At 57.6% G+C, this 27,027-nt stretch overlaps 1 protein-coding gene across 4 annotated transcripts in view; it reads right to left on the bottom strand.

The window, feature by feature from the left end:
* The window catches only part of EPHA8 (EPH receptor A8), a 36,172-nt gene extending 10,198 nt beyond the window's left edge, over window positions 1-25,974 (bottom strand). For 2 of the 4 annotated variants that reach the window (XM_070458885.1, XM_070458886.1), the window contains exons 1-5: window positions 25,748-25,974; window positions 20,296-20,360; window positions 13,317-13,980; window positions 5,630-5,785; window positions 2,793-3,128 (exon numbers count right to left, since the gene is read on the bottom strand). In XM_070458885.1, the coding sequence (XP_070314986.1) occupies window positions 2,793-3,128; window positions 5,630-5,785; window positions 13,317-13,980; window positions 20,296-20,360; window positions 25,748-25,841 (1,315 nt within the window). In that variant the 5' untranslated portion in view covers window positions 25,842-25,974. The remainder of the gene's footprint in view (window positions 1-2,792; window positions 3,129-5,629; window positions 5,786-13,316; window positions 13,981-20,295; window positions 20,361-25,747) is intronic. The other 2 variants (XM_070458888.1, XM_070458887.1) reach the window with 2 other exon arrangements.
* Window positions 25,975-27,027: the final 1,053 nt, after the last annotated feature.

Here is a 27,027-nt window from a genome sequence, read left to right as displayed (position 1 = left end):
CAGCGTAGCCTGGTTCCCATCTAGGGTGCTGGGCTTGGCTGGACCCACATGAGCCTTGACCACCCCAACTTCCACTGCCTCCTCCTCGCTGGTCAAGCCCACCCACTGGAAGTTTGCTGGACTCCTGCCAGCCCTACCGAGCAGCCCTTCTAATCCACCTTGATGTCTGCGTTTCCATGTTGCCTGTGCCCGCCCAGGGCCTCAGGGGGTGTGCAGCAGGATCTCAGGAGCTCTCGGAGAAGGACCAAGCAAGGGAGAAGGGAGGGAAAGAGTCAAAGGAACTGGCGCCCTCACTGCCTGGGTTTGGAGGGCATGACCGGGGTGGCGCTGGCTACTTAGAGGAGGGACATGAGCTGACCCACTGCCCACATGAGCTCAAGTACCCTGGCTGCCACACTAGATCACCATTTCACCCCCGGGCTCATTCCCTAATCCTCCCATTTCCTCCCCACCTCCTGCATTCTGGGCAAATGCCTCTGACGTGAGCCTGACGGGAATGTCAGATGTCAACCCGGCCACAGCCAAATGGAGGGGACCGTTCTCGAAGCTGTAACCTCATCCCTCCTGCCCACTCCGGCCGCAGCCTTCCTGTTTCCCCACTGCTCACCCTCCAAAGGCTGGAGGACCCCTGATAAGGAGTCCTCACTCAGGAGAGATGGAGCTGGGTGAGTAGGAAAGAGAGGAGGGTCCTGGACCAGTTGGGGGTCCTCTAGCTTTTGGAAGTTGTTAGAGCAGAGTTGTTGGCCATGGAATTAAAAGATGCTTGCTCCTTGGAAGAAAAGCTCTGACCAACCTAGACAGCATATTAAAAAGCAGAGACATTACTTTGCCAACAAAGGTCTGTCTAGTCAAAGCTATGGTTTTTCCAGTGGTCATGTATGGATGTGAGAATTGAACCATAAAGAAGGCTGAGCACTGAAGAATTGATGCTTTTGAACTGTGGTGTTGGAGAAGACTCTTGAGAGTCCCTTGGACTGAAAGGAGATCCAGCCAGTCAATTCTAAAGGAAATCAGTCTTGAATATTCATTGGAAGGACTGATGCTGAAGCTGAAACTCCAATACTTTGGCCACCTGATGTAGACAACTGACTCCTTGGAAAAGACTCTGATGCTGGTAAAGATCGAAGGTGTGAGGAGAAGGGGACGACAGAGGATGAGCTGGTTGGATGGCATCACCGACTCGATGGACAATTTGAGTAAACTCTGGGAGTTGGTGATGGACAGGGAGGCCTGGTCTGCTGTAGTCCATGGGGTTGCAAAGAGTCAGACACGACTGAGCAACTGAACTGAGAGAAGAGGGGCTGGTGGAGATGGAGGACAGGCCAGACAGGTGGATGGAAAATGTGGGGTGGGTCTGGGCATGGAAAGCAAGAGAGCAGGGGAAGGGGTGCCCACCGCAAGCTGAATTTCTAGGGACAGGCGGGCAAAGACGTCCGACTGGAAGTGCCCGAAGGTGTCCATGGAGGAGAGGACACAGGTGTATGAGCAAGACAGTTCTTTCAGGAAGCTTCCACATGAAGTAGTCTGGTGGCTGGAAGGACGTGTGGGTTCTTGGGAGGCTGTTCTTTTTAACAATGGAGCCGCTGAGTCGCGTGAGTAACTCCAGGTTCCCTGCTGAGCCCTTCACCCCCGACTAGCTAGTCGCCTGCCTCGGCCGCCCCAGAGACACGTGGGCAGAGGCAGGGCCTACTCCTTGCTGAGTCACCAGCATCGAGCTTGGCATCTGATGGGTGCTCAGATGGAATGAGGAATGAGGGTCTCTTGGGAGGATGAAGCCTTGGCCTCTGGGAGCGGGGGTGCCCTGGGCTCCGGGCTGGGAAGCCTGTTTCACTTGGGAGTGAGACAGACCTGGGTTCGAATCCTGACTCGACCCACTTTTACGCGAAGACTCTGGGTGGTTCTAGACCTCAGCGTCCTCCTCGGTAACACGGTGGGAATGGAGTCGCTGGGCCAGGCCTGCATGGTGCTGGAGGACCCAGGGGCAGTGGAGTGAGGAGCCACAGGGCGTGTGGCAGGGGCCTGTTAACAGGAAAGTCGCCACAGAGGGCTCTCAGGTCAGGCCGCTGCTTGACAGGCAGGACCCACCAGAATGTGCAAAAAAGGGGCTACGTTCAGCCCAACGACTGGCTGGAAACAGAGAGCTAAATGGCTCTTGTCCAAACTGGTGCAGCCAAACAGAGGCGGCAGCAGCCCCTGTTCTGATAAATGATGATCAGAGTGACTTTATTTTTTAATGACATTTATTGAGCACGTACCATGGGCCAGGTGCTGGGCTCAGCATTTTCCTTTCCTTCACCTAAGCCTCATGACAATAATCGCACAGGTGCTATTATTCCTACTGCACCAGGGAGGAAACAGGGAGGGGGAAAGTTCTGGAACCCAGGCCTCGAATGGTCATGCTGGTCTACCTCGGGGCTTTCTGGATCACTCCCACCTACAGGAGGGATTCCCAGGAGGCGCCAGTGGCAAAGAACCCACCTGCCAGTGCAGGAGATGTAAGAGACGTGGGTTCAATCCCTGGGTCGGGAAGATCCCCTGGAGGAGGGCATGGCAACCCACTCCAGTATTCTTGCCTGGAAAAGTTCATGGACAGAGAAGCCTGGCAGGCTACAGCCCACAGGGTCACAAAGAGCACGTGTTCTATTTTTCTAAGGGCATGAAAAACCTATAACTCGGCATCCTGGTCAGGAAGACAGGGTTAGACAGGTGGGCACTTGCCCAAATGCTAACTGCAGCTCTGAGGCTGCGGAGGGCGAGGGGCTGGGGAGCTGGGGACCGGCACCTCCGCCTACCTGCCTGGTTCGTGGTGATGTTGACCACGGCGGCCCGGCGGGGCTCAGGGCTCAGGTCGGACACGCCGTTGACCGCCTCGATCCAGAAGGAGTAGTTCATGTGAGCCAGCAGGTTGGCCACCAGGAGGCTGGCCTGCACCAGGCTGGTCTGCTGGGGCACGAAACGGGTGCCGCTCCCGCACGTCTCGCAGTGGCCCAGAGCCCAGGGGCAGCGGCGGCACACGGCGTTATAGGTGATGTCGCTGCGGCCGCCCCGGTCCAGGGGAGGGGCCCACTCCAGGGTCACAGACGTCCCATTCACGCTGGAGATCAGATTCACCGGCGCCGAGGGGGGCCCTGGGGCGTACAGAAAGATAGGCGGACCTGGTGGGTATTCCTCTGGGCTGGTCTAGTCTCCCCCACCAGATCAGGGAAGGGCTGTGGTTCTCCACGATCCCTGGGGCTCCCTCGGGAAGAGGGCACACTGACTGCATCCTCTGGAAGCTCCCTGAGGGCACAGGTGGTGCCTCTGCCCTCAGACTAAGGAGCGCAGTGTCAGGGTCTGGGCAAGGAAGCCACCCTCCCCACACAGGACCACAGGGATCCCGGGGTCTGCTTCACAGACTTTTCATCCAGAGCTGGGGAGAGGCTGCACACAGCAGTGCCCCTGGTGAGACGCTCTAGGCACTTGCCTCCCACACTCCACTCCGCTCCTTAAGCCCCGGCTGGACTTCATGTAAAGGACACGGAACGCCGTGGTGGAGGCAAGTGGAGACTGCGTTCCAAGAGACCCCTCCCTCCCCACCATCCCAGGATGGGCCCCCCAGCTTGGGCAGCACAAGGACATTGAGGGAAGGGGTGGGGCTGAGGGCTGGGGGTTTGAACAGAGGTCGGGGGCAGTGGGTAATGGAGACCCCCGAGGCTCAGAATCTCAACTCTCAGAATCCCAAAGAGGGAATCTTAGATTTTAAAAAAACAGAATCTCAGAATCACAGAGAAACCTTCGAATCTGCAGGGTATGGAATGCAGAAGTCAAGCCTTTCGCAAACTTAACATTCCTAGAAGTGGAGGGCACTGCATCATGGGACTGGGGAGAAATCGGAGTCCAGCCAGCTGAACGCAAGTGTTCATGAGCGAGAGCTGGGCTCACCCAGCCTGAGGAGCCCAGAGCGGTCACCGTGTCCCTCACCTTCCTCTCTGCACCTGCACGTGCCCCAGGGGGCAAAGGCACAGGCCTGGGAGGATGAGTGGAGGGAGGGGGTGTGTGTGTGTGTACACGGTATATGAGTACACTTGGGGTGTGTGTGTGTGTTTGTGGTGTGGTGTGTGGGTGTGGGTGTGGGTGTGGGTGTATGGTATATGAGTGTGTGTGTGTGTAGGTGAGTGTGGGTGTATGTTATATGAGTGTGTGTGGGTGTGATATGTGGGTGTATGGTATATGAGTGTGTGTGTGTGTGTGTGTGTGTGTATGGTATATGAGTGTGTGTGTGTGGGGGTGAGTGTGGGTGTATGGTATATGAGTGTGTGTGGGTGTGATATGTGGGTGTATGGTATATGAGTGTGTGTGTGTGTGTGTGTGTGTATGGTATATGAGTGTGTGTGTGTGTGGGTGTGTGTGGGTGTATGTTATATGACTGTGTGTGCCTGTATGGTATATGAGCACACCTCTGTGTATATGAGTGTGTGTGTGTGGTGTGTGGGTGTATGTTATATGACTGTGTGTGCCTGCATGGTATATGAGCACACCTCTGTGTATATGTGTGTATGTATGTATACATGGTATATGAGTACACCCGGGCCCTCAGCGGCCTCTGCAGGGGGCCTGGAGCTGAGTGGGGATGGAGGTGGGGGGCAGGGGACACAGATCACGCTGGGGGTAAATTCTAGGGCAAAGCTCCTCAGCACCACGTCAGGCCGCCCTCACGCCGTCCCAAGAGCCCAGAGCGGGCAAAGGGGGCGGGCTGAGCTGGCTGCAGCTCCTCCCAGCTGGGCTGGGGGTGACAGGCACCCCCCGGGTGAGGGCAGAGGAGAACAGGAGGCCAGTGGGGAGCTGCATCGGCAGAAACACTGACAGCCACGCAGCCCTGCAGGCCCGGGCCCCACGGAGTGCCCCCAGGTACGGGCATGTGCACATGCTCTCTGGGCACACGTCTCCCTGGCTGGCCAGGTGTGCACGCGCTGAGCTCACAGAGCTCCACGGCGACTCAGGAGGCCACTGCAGCTATCCGGATGCACACACGTGTGTGCACTGTACACTCGGGGGCACAAGCACTTGATCAGCTCACGCCCTATGCAGGCACCTTCTGTAGAGCAGCTACTGACACAGACATGATCACTGCAGGCTTCCCAGGGTGCACACGGAATCCGACACACAGGAGCCACACATGCTCCACAGACACAATTATGTGTCTCCCCCACACACTAACGCAGCTCTTAGAACTCAGAGCTCCTACCAGTGGATCAAGGTCATCATTGATAGGGGGCATCTTCTGATACTCGCCATGCCTCAGGGGCAGGCCCCCCCCCCCTTCACTGCTTGCCCACCCCGGGCCCTGGGACACTGGCATGACCACTGGGTCAGAAGATGACCACAGTCACCCGGTGCTGGAAAGGGAGGAGCCCAGCTCCTGGTCTGCCCTTCAGAGCAGAGAGGATAGACCGAGGAAGGAAAGGCAAGATTTCCCTGGAGAGATAGCAGGTGACCGATGACAAGAAGCTGGGGGCCCAGAGAGGTCAAGGGCATGGTGGAAGGTTCAGAGTCACCCCGGGGCCCAGACCGATCCCTGGCTCAAGAGAGTCACCTGTCCCCGCCTCACCCGCAGAGACCTGGCTCCCTGGGGCCACGGGGCGGTACTCACGGGTGCAGGCGGCGGACGGCGGGTCCAGCGCCGCCCGGTAGTAGCTGAGGTCGCAGCGGCAGGCCTGGGCGGCAGGGGCCGCGGAGTGGCTGTGGGGAGGGCAGCGGGCGCAGAGTTGGTCCCCGGGGGCCGACTTGTAGAAGCCCAGCTCACAGGCTGTGGAGGAGAAGGTGGCCTCAGGGACGGGGCTCTCGGGCCCAGGGCTCACCAAGGGACAGCTGTGCACCCACTTCCTATTCTCATCCGCAGGCGCAGGCACGGAAGCTCAGAGATGGCCGGCGACTTACACAGAGATGCACAGCAAGGCAGGGCCGGAGAGGAGGCTGGGACCCTGACACCCGAGAACCAGCCCCATAGTGGGCTCAGGAAGAAACCTCTCTGAACGCCCCTCATCTCCAACGACCCCTCCCACCCAGGCTCCCAGGCTTTGCCCTTCACAGGGCACGTAAGCTCGAGTGAGACATCAGCCTTAGGGGCAGGGGTCATGGATAAGAATCCAAGTGAGAGTGAAGGTGAAGTCGCTCAGTCGTGTCTGACTCTTTGCGACCCCATGGACTGTAGCTTACCAGGCTTCTCCATCCATGGGATTTTCCAGGCAAGAGTACTGGAGTGGGTTGCCATTTCCTTCTCCAGGAGACCTTCCTGACCCAGCGATTGAACCTGGGTCTGCTGCATTGTAGGCAGAGGCTTTACCATCTGAGCCGCCAGGGAAGAATCCAAGGGGGGCCAAAAAACCCCAGGAATCGGTCCTGCGTGGGGGGGGTGCGGGACAAGAAAGCCAGCCAGGGGATGAGGGTGGGCGGGAAACATGGCTGGAAAGGACGGGTGATGAGACCAGAGGTCCCCAGGCGTGGACAGACATGGAAGCATCCCTGTGAAAACACAGACCCTGGCCCCATCACCGTCACCGAGTTAGGAGAACAAGGGGTGTGGCCTGGAAAGCTGTGTCTTACAAGTGCCCCGAGTGACGCCAACCGTCAGGGAACTGTGGGCTCCTGACGCTCCCAGAACCCGTGCCACCGTCTCCGTGGCTGGGAATGATGTGTCTCGCATCTGACCCTCTCTTCACCCGTCACGAGTCTCTGCCCCCAAACAGCCCCCAGCCCTGCTGCCCCAGCCCCAGCCTACCCCATTCCTTCTGCCCATTTCCAGGAGCACCTCGTCTATACCAGGCTCTGATCTGCGTGCCAGAGACACAGCCTTGAACAAGGTCTGCGTGGTCTCTGCCCTCGAAGAGTTGGCCTATTTCAAGGTGGGGAAGACTCAGTAAATGAAGCTGTAATCATTTCCAGAAGAAAATAAAGCCGAGGATGTGGTGGAGGGTAAACGGTGGGCGAAGCGACCCACCCTGAGAACGAGTCAGCCGTGCAGGGAGAGCAGATGAGTGTGCTGGGGGGCTCTCGAGTGACACTGCTGGTCCAAACCCTCGCAGGCTTCCTGTGGCCTCAACAACAGAGCCTGGCATTCAGAGCCCCCTGGAAGCCGCCATCAGTGCCAGCTCTCAGGCTCCCTTTTTCAGGTCTAACTAGAGGACCGGAGAGTCTCCGTAATCCGTGCCTCAGGGCCTTTGCACGTACTGTACCCTTTCTCCTTCATCTCCCTGTCGAATTCTTTCAAAATTCCTTTTTAACTGTGCCTTTGATGCAGCCTTTGTGGACACCTACACACCCACACACACACACACACACACAGACGCGGCCACTCCCCTTTGCATCCCTGCTTAGGCTCACCACCTGCAACACTACGGCTGTGTTTTTTTCATCTGCGTATCTGACTCTCTCTCCTTGAGGGCCGATGATCTCTCTGAGTAGGGCCTTATTCATCTCAGAGTTCCTAGGGTCTGGCCCAGTGTAGAGCTGTCAACACTGGTGGGCGTTTTCAAAGTGAACTAATCCTTCCATTATCTGCTCTGGGCAGAGACAGACCCCAGGAGTTCAAGAGAACCAAATGTCACCTCGACAGGCAGCTCCCAGCTCCACCTGTGGAACTGAATACTTTGAAACAGGGACCACCAGGAAACACTGGGCTCTCTCTCTGCTGAGTCCTGTTTGGAAAAACTCAGGGCTTGAGAGAAGCTTCCTTTGATTTGATTATATCTTTTGATTATAATAGCTAAACTCCTGTTAATTTGTAAAATTCTACAAACTTGGGAGGAAACCTGCAATCAGGAGACATGATGATGTCCTTAAGTTGCTTCCCAGACTCAAGAGACTGTGAAGCCAGAAGGCTGGGGAGCTGGGGAGAATGTGGTTGTTTTGAGACCTCTTCCCTAGCCCTTGGGGAGGCCCCTGACTGGGGGCCAGGTGCTTGGAGTTGGGGGGGCGCTCCTAGCTGACATCTTGTGACCTTGCCTCCTCTTTCCGGGAGCCCCCCAGGAGGCCCAGTCCTGGGGCACAGCCCAAGAGTGTCCTTCTGAGCCCAGGAAGCAGGCAGAGGAAACAGGCTTTACACTTCACCAGCAAATATTTATCCAATCTGTTGGTGAGCTAAATGACATTCTATCACACTGGAATCATCGGATCCACATCGATTAATGTCGTGGGAACCGCCTGCTTATTCTGTCTCTCGTCTGCTCCTTCACCCACATTTACTGAGCTTCTGCGATGGATTGGAGACAAACAAGAGCTACCGCTGCTTTCGGGGAGCTTTCTGAGCAGTGAGGGGCAGACTGGTCCACGTGCGGAGTGATATCTCCGTGTGGCACACGCCCTGAGGAAGCACCACAGGACAGCCTTTGTGCTTGGAGACCCGGACCATTCAGAGTTCAGCGGGTCTTCCGTCAAGAGCAGAAATTCAGGAGCAGGCTGCCTGCTGGGTTCCTTCTCTCATTCCATCCTCTCCCTCCCCAAGGCTAAGTGACGCTGGGCAAGTTGCTGGGCCTCGGTGTCTCCATCTGGAAAATGGGGATAAGAATAGTTCCCACCTCCAAGGGCTGCTGGAAGAATGACAGGAGTGAATATGCGTGAATTCACACCAGCACAGTGCCCAGCACTTGTTACTACCACTCTACTTAGTGGGTGTGAACACATCTGTTTGGCAGAGAGGAAACAGAAGCTCGGGGGAGCTTGCGTGCCTCGCCCCAGATTCCCAGCTGAGCCAGGATGCAAACCTGGGTTGGGCAGAGCCTCCGGGGCCAGGGCCTTTCCCCACCAGCATCTTAACACCTGGCCTCGGCTTAGAGGCAGCTCCGCCATCCCGCCAGTCCACCGGTGGGTGGTTCTCTCACGCTCGGCTAATACCCATATGGCTATAAAGTGTCAAGGCTAGATTAATCCGCTCAATGAAAATAAAATAATCTTTAATAAGAATACTAATCACCAGGCCTCGGGGAGCCCGGAGACCTGGAGGCAGAGCCGGGAATTAATGGCCGAGACAGATGGAGCAGCTCTGGGCTGGGGCCCGCCGACCCAGGGCGCTTCCGGCGTCTGCGGTGCCCGGTGTCGGCCATGGGCCAGGAGGGGCTCCCGCCCCTGCCGAGGGCACCTTGCCCAGGCCGCCTGTCAGGCCGGCAGCTGCTGGGGGCCCCGGCCACCTCTCTCCTCTCCCCCGCGAAGAGCTTGAGATTTGACAAATAAGGTGTCTGCCGGTGGCCGACCAAAGGAAATTAATTCTAAATCAGATTTTAAACACAGTCAGAAAGGCAAAGGAGCTCGTTGTTCATGCTGCCCCTTCGAAATGAGATGCTTCTGATATTTATAGAAAGATGATTAGGGCCGCAGAGGGTGGCTTATACTCTGCGTCCAGGTGGCAGAAAGGACGGTGCTAGGGACTTGGGATTCTGGGCGGCGGCTGCGTTGGGCAATGTTCTGAGAGGCCCTTCCACTCTCTGGATTTGGGGTGTGGGGGGTGTAGCCACGTGGTGGCGGGGGGAAGGTCACTGGGTCAGGAATTGGGTAACGGGGAGTTTTCTGGTCAGGAGCTTGGGAGATTTGGGATTCAATGAACTACTGCTAGCTGTGTGTTCTTGGGATGGTCACTTGGCCTCTCTGGGCCTCCCTTTCCCCACGGGTAAACTGCACTAGCTCTGCCCGGCTCTGACATGCTTCCGTGGGTCCGTGAGGCCTGAACGCGGTCTCAGGAAGGCTTCTAAAAAGCCACGTGATTGGGCTGGTCCCTCTCCTGGGCTTTACTGTCGTCTCTGTAAAATTGATGGCTGCCTGGCCACTCTAAGGAGAGCCACGAGGGTGAGATCGCCGAGATAGGAGCCTGACGGCTGTCGCCATGGACCTAGCTGCTGCTGCAGCCTTCAAGCTCTGGGTCCCTTCTCCTGTCACTAGAAAGAAGGTGGAGGGGCACTCGGGCAGAGGAGGCCAGGACCCCCTCGTCCAGCAAACATGCTCAGAGAGAACTGCCCGATGGAGAAGGCCACCCCATGGGTCTCCAGAGGTCCCGCTCAGGCTGGGTCCGGGGCTGCAGCTTTGAGGTCATCTCAAGTAGATCAGCAAAGGCATGCCCAGTCTGTGCCCAGCTCCTTTTCGGCCCCTCTCCCCTCAATCTGCGGGCTGCCCACCAAGGAGGGAGTGGGGACATCGCAGGGCCGCTGGCCTGGGGCTCCCGTTGGGCGACCACCTCAGTTTTGCACCTGTGCTGCTTCTTCAAAGGACGTCAGCAGACACCGTACATGCTCACCAACAGGGCTGAGAAACGTCTTTCCCCGTGTGATTTAAACCCGGCATCCTGTCCCCAAACCCCACTGCCTGCAGTGCACGATGAATTAATATTTGTATAAAACCTGTAATTATCTTGCAACTGGCATAATTATGTTGTATTGTGATTTAAATGTAAAAATCAAAACAGGCTGCAATTCCCTAACCCTGCTTTGGCACTACTTTATTATTTTTTATTAATGTGCCAGCAGTGTGAGGAAATGGGAGTGGCCTTGACTTCTCCCAGCTCTGAGGACGTCCAGCTGCTCAAGCCTTGGTGTTTCAACCAAGAGTCCTGCCCTTGACATGCTGTGCGTCCTTGGGCAAGATGCATTCCCTCTCTAGGCTTCACTTTCCATCTCCACCAGAAAAGGAGGCTGGAGCAGTACCTCTGAGTGAGGCCCCCACCCCGAAGTCAGGAGGACCAGTCTTCCTCGAAGGGCAAGGACACACGCTGGACAAACAAGCAGCCTGGCGTTCTCCCTGGCTCATTCCAGTGCTGGGGACAGCTGACCTTGAGCAGTATCCACAGGCTGGCCCACCCGACGGTTACAGCTTGTGTAGTCCTGGTTAGTAACTGCTTTAATGTTATCCCAGGGAGGCAGGAAGCAAGGCTTTGCAGAGGGCTTTGTGGACAGGGGAAGCTGTTCAGGTCTCTGGAGTGAGAAGACACGGGATCAGATCCCTACTCTGCCACTTAAGTGGAGGGGACTCAGTTTTCCCCATCTGTGAGATGGGAATACAATACCTAGCTTTGAGGACTACTGTAAGGATGAGAAGCTGTGAACTCCCTGGAGACAGGGATGCCCTGTGCTTCTATCCCCGATGCATGGATGAGTTATGACATGATCTGTGTGAAGTGCTTGTTTAAGTGCCTGGCACATAGCAAACAGTTGAAAACTTGTCTCTAAGAGATTTTATTATCCCCATCAGAATAAGGGGATGTTGGGAACTGGGTCTAGCAGGGAATGCAGTCAGGATGGGCCAGGGATAGGTGAAAAGCCTACACACAGCTCAGAGCAAGACAGACCTGACTCAGGACTCATTCCACCTCTCATCAGCTGTGAGACCTAAGCAGGACACGATCTCTTGGGCTTCAGTTTCCCCATCTGTAAAATGAAATTGTAATACCTGCCTTGCTACAATAAGCCAATGAATTGATGTCCTAGGAATCTCCTCGGAAGCTGTAAAGGCAATAGGAATGCCTGTTGCCACTGCTACCCAGGGGGAAGTTGAGAAGTACAGGGATGTCTGTGAAGGAACCAGGAGAGGCTGCAGGCCTGGGGAGCCTGGCAAACTAGGCCACAGAAGGTAGAACAAATCCGGAAACAGGCAAATGTCACAGAAGGTGCTTTGGAGTTTAGGGTCCAGGAGAGTGAACGTACAGCTGTCAGCAAGGTAAAAAAAGATTTAAGGGCTTCACAGATGGAACTAGTGGTAAAGAACCCACCTGCTACTGCAGGAGATATGAAAGATTGGTTCGATCCCTAGGTCGGAAAGATCCCCTGGAGGAGGTCATGACAGCCCACTCCGGTATTCTTGCCTGGAGAACCCCATGGACAGAGGAGCCTGGCGGGCTAAAGTCTATAGGGTCGCAAAGAGCTGGACACAATGGAAGCGACTTAGCACACATGCACGAGGAAATCAGCCAGCCCCAGAGAAGGGCCAGAAAGGGCCTGGTGGTTGGACAGAAGAATATGGTCCTGGAGTTCCTGGGGCAAGACAACTCCTAAAGTGGCCTGGGGTGGTCTCTGAAGCTACCTTGAACATCACCTGAAACGGTCAGCCTGTGTCCTGCTCCTGTGAGCACCAAGGGGCCTTCCTGCTGGGTAGGACAGAGGCACGGTGCTGAGAGGCCTGAGGGTCCCTCTAACTGTGGTCCCGGGGCCTGTGGAGGGTATTCTGAGCGTCTTTCAGGGCCCCATGCCAGTCTTCCCCGAGGCTGTCTGGGGGACAGGCCCTGGTCTCTCTGATCCCCTCCCAGGAACATCTCCTTCCTCAGGAGAACCAGTGGTCCCCACAGCAGGCTTCACCAGGCTGGGCTGAGTGGCTGGGCTGCCACATGTCCAGCCCCTGGGGAGATCAAGGGACGGCAGAGGGCAACCAGGGCAAGACCAGGAACAGCTGGGGCACCAGCTGTGTGCACTCGCCAGCCCTCCTGGTGTTCCTGGGCTGTCGGGATGCCTGGCTGCACCGATCCAAGATGCGTGTCCGCTGACCACACACACACACACACACAGAGCCTGGACTCTGGGCCCTGCTCCTGGTCTGTGACATGGGAACCCGAGCAGTAGATACCTGTGGCAACAGGTGCTATTTCAAGACCCAGCTGCTCTCAGCTGTCCCCTCCCCCACACCTCTAGCTGAGTTCTGCCTGCAACCCGGAAACTCCCCGGCTGTCCCTGCCCGCCTGTCTTCACGATGTACGCCACGCAGGCATTCACCTCGAGCCCAGACCCCAATCGACACCCGCTCCCACCCAACAGGGCAGCAGTTCAGTGGTTCTGAGTCTGGACTCTGGAGCCAGACTTCTGAATTCAAATCACAGTTCTGTTGACTTTCCAGCTGTGTGACCTTAGGGAAGGTACTTTGCCTCTCTGGGCTTCAGCATCCTCATCTTTAACACCAGGATAATAAAAGCTCCTATTTCACTGGATAGCTGTGGGGATTAAATGCATTCATACGTGAAAAGCGATTAGAAGAGGGCTGGCTGTGGTAGGTTCATCACTGTTCCCTAACACAGGTATGTACCCAGTTAGTATATCCCAATCACACAGGTGCCCAGAGATGGACCTCTCCACAACACCCACAGAGGATCTACCTGGCTGTGGTGTTTTTCTCTCCCAGCAAGACGCACACAGCACACACACGGGTGGCCTGGGGACGCAGGAACACTAGGGCTTCATGCATCCTCCCAGGTGCTGTGTGCACCACCCAGACACCCGCCGACTGTGCCAACCCTGCCTGCCACCCCCACCCCCACTGCCAGCCCTGCCAGACTGAGCCCAGCCATCAGCCCACCCGCGCAGGGGCGTGCTCACCCACGCAGGCGTCCCGCCGCTCCTCGTAGCCCGCGCTGCACACACACTTGCCGATGGGCACCAGCCACTCGCCCTCAGCACTGCAGTACATCTTGGGCGTGTCCCGCTCCTCGGAGTGCCGCACGCATTGGCCCCGCACCTCCACCAGCGAGGAAGAGTCGGCCCCCGTCACCGCCTCCGAGAAGGCGGCCAGGTTGCGCACCATGGTGGGGCACTTCTTGTAGTAGATGCGGAGGGACAGGATGGCCAGGCAGGCGCCGATGTCCTGGAAGGCCAGGTAGAAGCCGCGCTTGCTGAGGGGCCCCACGCCGCGCACCTCCGTGTTGAGCTTGAGGCGCCGCACGCCCAGGTCGGCCCCGGTGAAGCTCTCGTCGGCCGCGATGGTGTCGATTTTGAGGAACTGGCTCTCCTGCGTGCTGGCGCCCAGGTCGCGGTCCGACTCCAGGTAGTAGAGGTTGAAGGTCTCCTTGCAGGTGCCCAGCACGCCGGGCATGCTGTTGCAGTCGCGCAAGGTGAACTTGATCTCGGCGTAGACACGCCGGGCGCCGTCACGGGGCACCCAGCTGGTCCGCAGCCAGTTGTTCTGGTTGGGGCTCATGACGTTGCACACCTGGTACGTGTGGATGGGCCGGAAGGACTCGTCCACCTCGTTGATGGAGTCCCACTGCAGGCAGAGAGACCACAGCCGGCTGAAACGAGAGGCAGCAGCTGGCCCTCTCTTGCCACAGGCCACGCGCACGGTGCTAGGGGAGGTCTGGGAAAGAAGACTGAACATTCTCCGGCCTCCAGGGGCTGACCTTCCAGTGGACTGTCAGCCATCAAGAGGCCAAGCACCCTACACATGTGGTTACGGGGAAGTGTTATTAGTCACTCGGTCACGTCCGACTCTTTGTGACCCCATGGACTGTAGCCCACCAGGCTCCTCTGTCCAAGGGATTCTCCAGGCAAGAGTACTGGAGTGGGTTGCCAGTCCCTTCTCTAGGGGATCTTCCTGACCCAGGGATCAAACCTGTGTCTCTTCTGTCTCCTGCATTGCAGGCAGATTCTTTACTGTCTGAGCCACCGGGGATATTCTGGGGAAGCGTTATCTGCTGCCTCTTCACAGACACAGAACCGAGGGGTTCAAACCTAGAGCCGTGTGTCCGGGGTCACATAGCTATCGAGTGATGGAGCCAGGACTAGAACTGATGCCAAAGCTACAAGGCTCTGACCTCATTTCTACACAGCTACTCTGTCACTCCCAGAGTGGGGTGACTTGCGTGGGGAAGTCAGTGAGCCCACGAGTCCAGTTTTCACATCAGCGGCCAGAAAGATCTGTTCAATTGCATGAAGCTATGTCGCACTCTGGCCTCAAATCCTTCAGCAGCACCCGCCGAGCTGGTGCTTGTTGAGTGTCTGATGGATGGATTCCTCTGTCTTGCTGTGTGTGATGTTCCCTCTGCCCCCACCACGGGCTGCCCTGGGTCCCCTGCAAGGGCGTACCGGGATGCGGGAAAGTTGAGTATGATCACTTCTGTGTCAGGTGCTGGCCAGGCATCACTGATTCAGAAGTAAACCAGTGACCATCACTGACACAATCGATGGAGTGAGAAGGCAACCCCCAGAATGGAAGAAAACAGCTGCAAACCACGTATCTGATGTGGATTAGTATCCAGAATATATAAAGAACTTCTACAGTTGAAAAACAAAGAACCAGAGAGACCTAATTAGAAAACGGGCAAAGGACTTGCATAGACTTTTCTCTAAAGAAGATACACAGATGGCCAAAGAGCATGTGGAAAGATGCTTAGCGTCACTAAGCATTAGGGAAATTCAAATCAAAACCACAGTGAGATACCACTTCACACCCATTAGCTATTATCAAAGCAACTGAAAATAACAAGGGTTGGCGAGGATGTGGAGAAATTGGAACCCTGTGTATTGCTAGTCGGAATGTTAACTGGTGCGGCCACTGTGGAAAACGGTGAATAACAAGCAATTAAACATAGAATTACCAACAGTTCCTCTTCTGGGTGTGCACCCAAAAGAAACAAAAGCAGGGACACGATCAGAGATTTGCACACCCATGCTTATTGCAGCCCAAAGGTGGAAACGCAGATGTCCCTCAGTGGATAAATGGACAAACAAAATGTACGTACTGATACAGCGGGACACTGTGAAATTCTGACACGTGCTACAACATGGAGGAACCTTGAAGACCTTATGCTGCGTGAAATAAACCAGACACAAAAGGACAAATCCTATATGCTTCCACTTATAGGAGGCACTTACGTCAGAGTTCTAGAGACAGAAAGTAGACTGGTACTTACCAGGGGCTGCGGCAAGAGGGTCATGGGAGTTATTATAACTTAATGGACACAGAATTTCAGTCTGGGAAGATGAAAGCACTCTGGAGATGGACAGTGGTGACGGTCACATAACAATGTGAATGGACTTAATGCTACTGAACTGGAGGCTTACAAATGGCTAAGATGGTAAATGTTATGTTAAGTGTATTTTGCACAGGAGGAGAAGGGGACGACAGAGGATGAGATGGTTGGATGGCATCAGCGACTCAATGGACATGAGTTTGGGTAAACTCCGGGAGTTGGTGATGGACAGGGAGGCCTGGCATGCTGCAGTTCATGGAGTCACAGAGAGTCGGACATGACTGAGTGACTGAACTGAACTAATAAAAAGAATTGCACAAGAAATACTCTCTTCCCACCAGCCCCCTCCTATTCTCACAGATAAAGTGTGGAGGGCGACACACGAAGGGTGTGGGCATTCGGGGTGTGGCAAAACCTCCTGCAGGGCTGAGGCTGGACCTTCCTGCAGGGGTGGGAGGGAGAGCCCCAGCAGAGGCTGGCAAGGGCCCGCCATGTTCAGCAAGCCCACTCTGGACACAGAAGAGCCACACCGAAGACACAGCGTTAGAAATGAAACAAAAGTCGAGAGACCTGGGTTCAGTCTCAACTGGCTGTGTGACCTTAGGCAAATGGCCACGCCTCTCTGGGGTCATGTCCTGCGTGAATCAGAGATGCAGGGCTGTGATCTCTCTTGGGCCTCTGTGGGTATTGTCTTTGAACTGGGGACCCTATTGCTTAAGCAGGGGCCGGGGAGGGGAGGATAGTTTGGGAGTAGCGGGGAGGAAGCAAAGATCACTCCTCACCGTGCTCTGAGAATCAGCAGCATCCCGAGCTGTCCCACAAGCACTAGAGTGGGGATCCGGGGCAACCCGAGTCTTCCCTGCCCGACAAAAGCCGCTCGATCTGACTTCATCTTGGTCAGCTATATGGTCTCAATCCCCAGCGGCCTTATCTGTAAGAGGGGCTCAGAAAGGCCCCACTTCAGTGAGACTTGAGAGGACGCACAGAGAAGAAGCCTGCCTGGTGCTTAGCTGGGGCCTGGCCCAGAAGGGGACTGACACGATGCTGGCCTGCCATCATCCCAGCCCCCCCTATGCCTGCCTCCAGGGACCCCTGGGGAAGCAGACCAGGGCGTGCCAGCCTCACCTGAAAGACTGTATGCCTCCTGCATGCCCGCCACCCCAAGAAGGACCCCCACGCCGCACCTCACTCTGCAGTCGGGGCTCTGGGCAGCACTGTGTCACATCTGGGGTTAAAGTCATTGTCACAATTAATGGAGCACCAAAGAGCCAGCCAGCTGCTCACTGTCTGTTTCCTGCCAGGGACCCGGATAAATTAATCAGCTCGATCCCAGTCTGCTCCAGCCGCCCGAGCAGGGCCAATGGCCTGGCTTAGCCTCAGGGGCTGCAGCAGACAGTGTGGCACAAATTCCTGGCGGGTGGTGCAAGGGCAGAATCAGCCCTGTCCTCACCTGGGGCACCCCCACTCCATGCCCAGTGCCACGCCCAGCCCAGCTGCCTGGCACATACTGCCCCCCCCCAGCCCCCACTATCCCTATGGAACTCTGTCCCCCTCCAGGAACCGAAAGCAGCGAACCAGCTGTGCATCCCTGGGCAGATCACACTCCCTCTCTGAGCTTTGGGCTTCTCATACGTAAATTGAGGTAGCTAACGCCTGCCAACTTTCATCTACTCCAGGGGCTGGTGAGGATCAAGAGACAATAAAAAGGAATATTCACCAGGTGAGGCTGTTAATTCACCAGGTGAGGTGGAGCATGACCCAGGGCGTGGACGGAGGGGTCCAAAGAGAGGGGTGCAGCCTGGTTAGAAGTGTGAGTTCTGGGGGCCAGACTCCCCAGATCTTAGCAGAGATGCTTAACCTCTCAGAGCGTCTGGTTTCTTGCTGGTACAATGTCCTTTTCCTGCATCATCTCTCAGATGACAACTGCAGGGAGCAGGCTCTGTGATCATCCTTGTGTTATAAACGAGGAGGTGGAGGCGAGTTAAAGGACTGGCCTGATCACACTGATTAGAGGCCGCAGAGCTCCGGCTCGTCCCGACCCAGCACCGCCGGCTTCAGGCTGTGCGGCCTGCCTGACGGTCTGATAACTTGGTGATGCTGGAGACAGGCATGGGTGACCCTTGTATCCAGGGTGCTTAACAGACTCCAGAATCAGAAGGATGGATGGAACCGCAGGAACCACCAACCTCCACCCAGCTACAAACTTCTTCAACCAAAGATTCCCAGGGCCCTCCCCAGACCCCCTGGATGTGGGCACCTGCATGTTTCACCTGCCAGCCTGGCACAGGGTCAAGATCCAGAGCTTGGAAACAGAGATCTCATCTGGCTTTCTCTCTCCTCTGGGCAAGCCCCATCTCCAGGCCCTGTGCTGATAGGAGGTCGTCCCTGTCTCAGTAAATAATGCAGGATCGTTTCCCAGGCCTTCACAAGGTGACACAGGGACCCAGTGACGGCTCCAGGCCCAGAGAGATCTGAGCTCACATCCATCACTTGAAACCTGCCTGATGGTGGAGAGTTTTCTCTCACTGCTCTGAGCCTCAGCTTCCTCATCTGTGAAATGGGATGGCTGCACCACTTGGAGGATTAGTAGTGGTGATTAAATGAGATAATGTCCACAAATTGTTAAGATCTATGTGACTTCCCTGGTGGCTCACATGGTAAAGTGTCTGCCTACATTGCGGGAGACCTCGGTTTGATCCCTGGGTCAGGAAGATCCTCTGGAGAAGGATATGGCAACCTATTTCGGTATTCTTGCCTGAAAAATCCCATGGATGGAGGAGCCTGGTAGGCTACAGTCCACGGGGTCACAAAGAGTTGGACACGATTGAGGCGACTTCACTTTATGTGAATATAAGTTATTTGTTCTAACTCTCAAGTGAAACGAGTAACTCTGAACCAGTCTTTTTTTAGGGGGTTTTGTTTGTCTGTTTTTAGCCATGCCATATAGCTTGCAAGATCTTTAGTTCCCCAACCAGGTATTGAACCTACACCTCTGGCAGTGAAAACGCAGAGTCCTAACCAGTAGACCAACAGGGAATTCCCCGAGCCACTCTTCACAGCATCCAGCAAACAAAAGAACCTTACATGACCAGTGCTATTGTCCAAAACACAAGTCCAGTCATATTTCTCACCAACCCCCACCCCTCCTTAAAATCCTTCCTACTTCTTGTTACCCTAAAAACCAAGTCCTAAGCTCTGAGTAGGACAGAGGGGCAGAGACACCCAGCGCCAACCAGGGGTTCAGGTCCATTCCTGCCCAGCTGCTGAGTCTCAGGGGAGACGCTGACCCAGCCCACAGCCAGGCAGTCACCTCCTCTTGGGTCAGCCCCTGCTGTTGGCAGAGCCGGTTCTCTGCACCAAAGCCCTTCACACACACGAGCACCCCGGGAGACAGCCATGAGGGACACACAGAAGAGCCCCTCAAGGGGAGAGGCTGAGCCCCTCAAGGGGAGAGGCTGAGGCCCTGGGGGGGGGGGAACGGGACACCCCCAGGGCCCAGCCTTTGTCTTCAGGCAGGGTTGATGGGCTGAGACAGAGAAGGGGTCCGTCCTGGCTCTCGGGGGCCCTGGCCTGCACCTTCAACTCCCTGGAGCCTGGTGCAGGGGGGCCGCTGACAACAGACTCAGCTTACCGCCACCTGGGGACCAGATCCCCAGAGAGAGAGGAGCCGGGACTGTCCTGACCCCAGGCACAGTCCCCAGACAGCCCAGATTACAGTTCTACCCCACAGTAAAGAAATACTCAAATATCAGCTCAGTGCCATCGTCATCATTAATATTATCATCACTCTGTCTCCGGAGCCATGGAAGCAGAAGTGTTCGTGCAAGAAGCTGCGGGTGCCAGACGTGCTTGTGTCTATGGTGGGGATGTGCGTGTTTCTGAGCATGTCTGTAGGAGGAAATTTATCTGAGATATAGCCATAATACACACTAATGACAACGATAATGATAATAATACATTTAATGGAGGCCTACCCTGTGCCAGGCATGGTGCCAAGACCACGTGTCGTCTCCCTTCACCCTCCCAGCAAACCCCACGAGGTTGCCACGTGCTCATCCCATTCTACAGACAGGGAAACTGAGACTCAGGGAGGTGAAGTGGTGACCCAAGGACACTCAGCTTGTGGATGGTGGGACCCAATCCCACCAAGCTCATGGGCTTGCGTTGGCTTTACTGCCCTGCCCCCCTGAGATTTAAGAGAATCGGGGGGACTGGGCAGTGTATCCTTGGCTCTGGACACTTGGAGTTACCATGCCAACTCCCTGGGAAGGTGGAAGGGAGTCGCCTGTGAGTTCAAGGATCTACTGGGCGGAGCCCAGCATCACCATGGAGGCCTGGTGGGCACGGGACACAGACGGAAGGATACCACATCCAGACCTCAGACCGGAAGAAGGGGGAGCCGGCCCCGGACTTGGTTCTGGAATTCCAGAAGTCTCCATGCACAAAATTTAAGAAGTCTGCAGCGCTGCCTCTGACTGCTGTGCGTCCTTGGCTAAGTCCCTTCACCTCTCGTGGCCTCTGCTTCTTTTGATCTGCCCGATGATAAGCACTGGGCGTCACAACTCTCTGTTCACAGAGGGACAGCACTGGCCCTGCTGCCCATCACTCACCCCGTGAGCCGGATACGTGAGCCAGCCCCAGTCCCCGTGGATGGTGGACGTGTCCAGCAAGTTCACTGCAGAAGAGGAGACAAGAGCACATCAGACCCCTGGCCCGCCCCCAGGGCCAGGGCGGCCTGCCCACACTGGCCCGAACACTCCAGCTCCGGTCTCTGGGTCCTTTCTCACTTCCCTGGCCTTCAAGGCTCAGTTTAAGCTCTTGCTCTTTCCTGAAGCCTGCCTCCACCACCACAAAATATAACTTTCTCACCTCCTGGAAGACTCAAACTGCCCTAAGAGCTAGGCTGCCTCGACTGGTGGTGGCAGTGAGATGCCGAAGGTCTGGGCTTAGTGGTCCAGGAGGTCTGGATCTGAATCACAGCTCTGCCACTTAGGAGCTGTTTGTCCCTGACCGCGTTTCCTCCATCCCTGAGCCTCCACTTCCTCCCCTGTAAAATGGGGTGACGGTGATGCCTGCCTTACGGGGGGCTGTGAAGATGACCTGGCCCTGGGCCACTCACAGGACACGGTGGCATTCCAAAGCACCCACTGATGTTTGCACTGAAAGTCAAACCTCCATCCAGAGGACTGGACCCAGCTTTCCCATCACCAGGGTCCCCAAAAGGCACCTCCCACCGAGCAGGTCCTCGGTGTACATGGGACATGGAGGGCTTTGGAGGAGGAAGCACTGCCTCGTAGGGAGCACGTACTACGTGCTGAGCTCTGCTAGGGGAGCTTGCAATGCCTCATCCGTGGCCCACAGGGCAACACTGAAAGGTGCTCATCCCTCCTTCCATTTTCCAGATGAAAACACTGAACCTCAGGGAAGATCAGGACAGTGCCTGGAGCTCCATAGCTGTGACTGCTGGGCTGGCACCCAGAGCACCACAGACAAAGCCACCAGCCCTGGCAGCTTGAACCCAAGGAGCAGAACCTCAGAGAAGGAGTGCTGGCCTGAGAGGCACATTTACTCTAAGCCAGACCCTCAAAGGGGACCCTGCTAAGTACCAACAACAGGGTAGAGAAAAGAGCCTGCCTTCAGAATCAGACACTACTGGGCTCACATCTCAACACAGCTACCTGGTAGCAGGTGACCTGCACTTCACTGAACCTCAATTTCCTCATCTATAAAATGGGGATAATGATACATAAGGGTGGGCAACAGTAAACTGGTAATGCCTAGAGCCAATGCCTTACCAAAGTTGGTTCCTGTTCCCTAAGTCCTGGCCCTCTCGCCTCTCTCTTGGTACCTAGGAGTAGTGAGTATCACTCACTTTAAGGTGATAAAGATGCACCAAACTGGGACGAAATCAGGGCTTGAATGCCAGGACTGTCTCTAACTGCTGTGTGCCCTTGGGTGAGTCCCTCCACCTCTCTGGTCCCTGCTGCCTTTGATCTCTCTGATGAAAGGGGTTTGGGCTCCGAGTCTCACAGCTTTCATTTTCCTTTCTCTTCTGTCTACCCACCTCTCCCAGCCAGCAACCACGGGCTTCCAACCAACCCGATCTGCTACCCCGGGCAGGTGGCAAAGGGTTAAAATCGGCCTTCCTGGAACTTTCCCGAAGAGAGGGTGGGTGCTGTCCTCCTGCCTGAGGTTTGCATAGCTCTGCGCCTGCCCCTCATTGATGGAGACAAGTGTCCTCGGGAAGTGTTGGGAGTGAGGATGCTCTCAGGCGCGGCTTTTCTTCCTCTTCGTCCCCTCACTCTCCCCACCCAGCGTTGGGGGGGTGGGGCCCAGAGGGCCGCTGGAAAGAGGACTTGCCGAGCTAAGGAGGGCCTTCTGAGCTTGGGCTTGGGATGCCCCGGGGGGCCGGGTGGGACCAGGGGTTGGAGGCAACGTCCGCAGGGGGATCTCCCTTCCCCGAGCCGAACCGGCCCCACGCCAGGGCGGCAGGCAGAGAAGCTTTCCCGCCTCCCTCCCTCCCTCCCCGGCAATGGCGAGAAAACTGGGTCAGGAGCTCTCTCCTCCTGCCGGCGGGTGGGCGGGGGAGGGGCTGCGCTGCAGTTTCCCCCAGACCAGCGGGCCGAGTTTGGGGAGTGAAGGGGGGGGAGGTGGCGGACAGGGACCTGTGGGCTCTCCCACCCCACCCCACATCCCAGACGGGGGTCTCAGAACTGAAGGACCCCGGGTCAGCACCCCTGGATGCAGCTCAGACCTGTGCCCACCCAGGGACCGCTGGGACTTCTCCCCATGAACACTCTGACTCTAGAGGCAGCGTCCTGTGAACCCTCACTTTCCAGGCCCTTCCCTCCCTGCTGGGAATCCCCAACCACATCTGCAGCTGATTCGTGATCAGTCAGCCAAGGGGGGGCTCAGATAATCCAAAGATAAGTCAAAAGTCTATTGGATTCAGGAAGAGCGACCGGATTCCATGGCTGCTTGTTCCAATTCCTTCCAGACTCATCTCTGTCTGTACCCTCCCCTCCTCTCTCTCTGTCCCGCTCTTCCCCATGTCCTGTCCCCTTCTATGGGGGGACGCAGAGGATCTCTCACGGGAGGCTCCAGGCCCACAGGAGGTCTCACGGGGCTGGAGGGAAGTCCAGGGCTAAGGCCCCTCCTGCCGGGGCCTGAGTCCCCTTGGAGAGGCCAACGCTTCGGCTCATCAGGACCGGGGCTTTCTCTGCCCTCTTGCACTGCTGGACTATAGGTCTATGTGACCCCTGGGAAGTCGATGACCCTCTCTGGGCCCATCTCCCCACTTGCAAATGGGAAAACTGGACACACGGTCTCTCAGGGCCTTCAGGGAAGCAACCACTTAACCCCTCTGTGCCTCAGTTTCCTCATCGGCCAGATGTCTGCAGGCGTCCCTCCTGGGCCTACCTGCCGGCCTGTTCTGGGGGATCAAACGGGTCCCCCCACCTGCTCTGAGAAGCACAGATAATTCCTAAGCCTTTCCTGTTTGACTGAGGAAGGTATTATGTGATTCCTTTTTTTTCTCCCGCGCCATCACCTTCCCCCATTCCATTTCGCTGAGACTAATACTTAAATTGATTTACATTCCCGGAGGACAGAGCGCATGGTGGCGAGGCTGGAGAATTCGGGGTGGCCAGGGGATGTCAGCTGGGATGTGAATGCCTCGGAGATCACCCCAAATTGGTGGATAATCCACATCAGAGAGTGATAAGGGGCTTTGAGCCTGGTGGGGTTTGGGGGCATCTCTGCAGGTGGAGGGCCGTCCCCAGCCCTGTGAGGGACCTGGCAGAGGGGCACTTGGGTAGCCTGGGGCACTGTCACCTTTGCAGGACCTCCACTGGGAAAAGAGTCTCCTCCCTGAGTTCCCATAGTCTCCCCGGCCGGTCCTGGCCCTGCACCAGTGCACAGACTTCTGGCTGTCTTGCGTGGAACCCAGGCCCCAGGTCTCCACCCAGGACCGTCAGACCTGCGTGGGTAACCTGTGCCAGGCAGGGGTGCCCTGCTGCGCTGATCAAATAGGTGTGGCCAGGCCCTGGCACCTGGCCTGCCTGCCTCCCTCCCACCCCTGACATACACCCCCCCTCACTCCGCTTCCTCTCCTGGTGACCTTGCCTCTTTTCCAACTGCTGCCCCTCCCCAGACATAGCCTCTCTCCCAGGCCAAAATGGTCTGCCCTCTGCTCAGGAGCCGGGTCAAAGTCCCCTCCTAGGGGGATTTGGGGTTTGCCAGTCTGGCATTCTGGAGGGCACTGGATCCTCCCCAAAGACGAGGGTTGAAGCACCCCACCCAATGCCCAGGCACTTGCTGTGGGACCCTCAGAAACCCGCTGGGTAAAGAAACTGCTGCCTTCTCCCCATCCAACCCGGAGGAAACTGTGTCCTCGGGCCCCAGCTCCCAGGCCTCCCAGGGCCCTGTGTCCCCTTCCCGGCTCACCCCTTCCCGGCTCACCCCTTCCCGGCTCACCCCTTCCCGGCTCACCCCTTCCCGGCTCACCCCTCCGCTCCCTTGCTATGGTCCCTGCTCCGTGTGGCCCCTGTCTCATTGGAGGTTGAGTTTATGTACATCTGTGTGCATTGGTGCCGTGCACACGTGTTTCTAGGGACAGGAATGCAAGTCTGAGGGTCTTTTCATATATGTGGTGTCTGCCCACGATGTGCATATTTTCACACCCTTGAATCTTTACATGCACATGCGTGCACGTGTGTACTGTCCGCGCTTCTGGGCATCTGACTACAGGGGTGTGGGGGCTGTCCACACACACGAGTCTCTGCGGGCCTGGGTCTCTGTGTGCGAATCCCAGCATGTGGCTGCTGCTGCATGTGTGGCTGTGGGTACGGCTGCATCTCTGTGAGCTGTTCGTGTGTGAGGGATGGACTGGTGGTGTGTCTGAGCGTGGATGAGGAACACTGGCTCTGGAGCTCCCTGGAATCTAGGAGTTCATCCTGCCAGGCTGAGGACGCGGCTTTGGACCCAGGCTGTGAACCCTAGGATTTGCACAGACCCCCAAGTCAGGCCTCCTCCTGGCAGAGCTGCAAGAGGACAGGGGGTCCAGGGCAGGGGTCGGGCGAGGAGCAGAACCCAGGGCAGTGTCCTGAACTGGACCTGGGGTGCCCGGTGGACTAAGGTGTGAGTGTGCGTGTGTGTGTGTGTGTGTGTGTGTGTGTACGCACACGCTCACGCAGGTGTGCAGCCCTAGGTGTTGGTGAAACCTGATAGATGCCCCCTCCCGGCTTCCCTTATCCCCTCCCAGATCCTTTTGGTCTCTAATGCTCAGCCCACACCCTCATCCTGTGTCCCCCAGAGTGACCGGACTTCCCCAGCCTTGTCCCTGGACTAGACCCAGCCCTCCAGGCCTTGCCTGCCTCAGTCTATCTGCAGCCTGCTCAGCCCCCTCCTCCCGGGCCCCTTCTCCCCAGCACCCATCGAAGCTGCTTCCCCTCCCAGCAGGCAGTCCCTGGCGACTGCTGTCCTTCCGTGCCCCCGCCCCCAGCCCTCCAGCCCAGCCCACTTCCAAGACCCTCATTCCCTGCCCTTCACGCCGGTCTTCCCCCAAACCTGGTTCCTTTCTCTGGTCCTCCTGCCTCCCTTCCTGGCCCCCATCCCTGGGCTCCATCCCCGCCGCTCTCTTCAGCCCTCTGAACCTCGCCCTGCATCCCGGGCGCTCTGTCCTCTGCCCCCACCCCATCCCCTGCCCTGTCTCCTCTCTCCCCTCTGTCTCTTCTCTTGTCTTCCATCCTCGGGTCCTGTCTCCTCATCCCCAGTGCCCGATCCTCAGTTCCCTGTCCCCAGCTCCGAAGCCCTGAGTCCCGTCCCCCTGTCCCTCCTGCCTCCCTGTCCCTCCTCAGGCCCCCGGCCCCTCTCCCCCCAGCCCTGACCCCGGGTCTCTTGCGGTGCCCCACCTCCCCACCCAGATCCAGGGATCCCAGGCCCTCGGGCACTGGGGTCGAGGGGAAGGAAGTTGAGCCTCTCGGCAGGCTCGCTCCGGCTGCTGCGCGCGCCGCGCCCCCCGGCCCCTCGGCCGCCCCCGCCCCGCCAGCCGCCGCCGCTCACCTTCGCCGCGCGCCGCGGATACGCAGGTGGCCGCCGCCGCCGCGGCCGTGACGACCCAGAGCGCGGGGGGCAGGCGGCCCCGGGCGGGGGCCATGGCCGGGCCGGGCGGGCGGGCGGGCGGGGGCGCCGCGCACCCTGGGCTCGGCCGCGGCCGCCCGCGCGTCGGCGCGCTCCCTGCTCTCCCGCACACCCGGCGGCCGGGCGCACACACCGGCGCACACGCCGGCTCGCAGCGCACACGCGGGCACCCGCGCCCGCCCCTGCCGCCGCCGCCGCCGCCGCCCCGGGCGGGGGCCGGCCCGTCACGGCGGCGCCGAGCCAATCAGCACCGAGGCGGGTGCGGGGGGTGGGGGGGACACGGAGCCCGCACCGCGGACAGCGACCCGCGGACACCGCCGCCCGCCCCACGTGCGCAGGCTCGCGCCAGCACCTTCACCCCGCGCCCGGCTTGGACTCAGCCGCCGCGCACCCAACCAGGGGTCCGGACGCCTCGCGACACCCAGACCCACGGTGGGGTGGGAGGCCCTGCGTGGATAGACACGGACACGCTCACTCTTACACACGTGACCCTCAGGCACACGCACCCGCCAACAAACTGCCTCGCACGAGGTGATGTGCACACACTAGTTCACGAACGGAGGCTCAGACACCGGCTCAGAGACAAACTCAGGAGCGCTTTTAGTTAAAAATGCTCTCCCCTGCCACACCCCCGATGACTGGGCACCCCGAATTTAGGTGAGGCCTTAGAGCGCCGTGATCATGGGCTCCGCGTTCGGAGACCCGACCGACGTTTCAGGGCTGGCTTTGAGCAAGTTTCTAAACCTCCCTGAGTCTCCAGGTCCACGTCTGTAGAACAGGGATGAGAGGGTCTGTGTCCTAGAGTGGATGTGAAAATGATATGCAAGGACCCAGGTAAGGGGCCCCGCCGTCGGCCAGACACACAGCCAGATGGCCAGCTTGGCTGAAGGCGGTTACCATTCCCTGCGTTTCCTCCCTTGACCTTCCCCACTCCAGTTCCAGGCCCAGGATTAGGGATCGCCTCCTGGGGAGGTGGGGGGGGGGGGGGAGGCTGCAGTCTGTGGGGGAAGGACCGGAGAAGGGGCTCCCTCCTGAAGCTGACTCTCCCCCTGGAAGTACTGGTAGGCCAAACTGGGAAGCAGAGATCTGCAGTCCTGGGGGCTGGTCAGCAAGTGTGTGCCCACCAGGGCGAGTTCCGCCTCTGCCTCTGACTTCCATCTGCTGCTCAGCACCCTCTGAGTGTATTCCCACTCTTCTGCTCC

The sequence above is a fragment of the Odocoileus virginianus genome, chromosome 30, assembly GCF_023699985.2.
Source record: "Odocoileus virginianus isolate 20LAN1187 ecotype Illinois chromosome 30, Ovbor_1.2, whole genome shotgun sequence".
NCBI classification, from domain to species: Eukaryota; Metazoa; Chordata; class Mammalia; order Artiodactyla; family Cervidae; genus Odocoileus; species Odocoileus virginianus.
The sequence above is the reverse complement of the archived record's forward strand: the minus strand, read 5'-3'. Positions and strand labels throughout refer to the sequence as shown.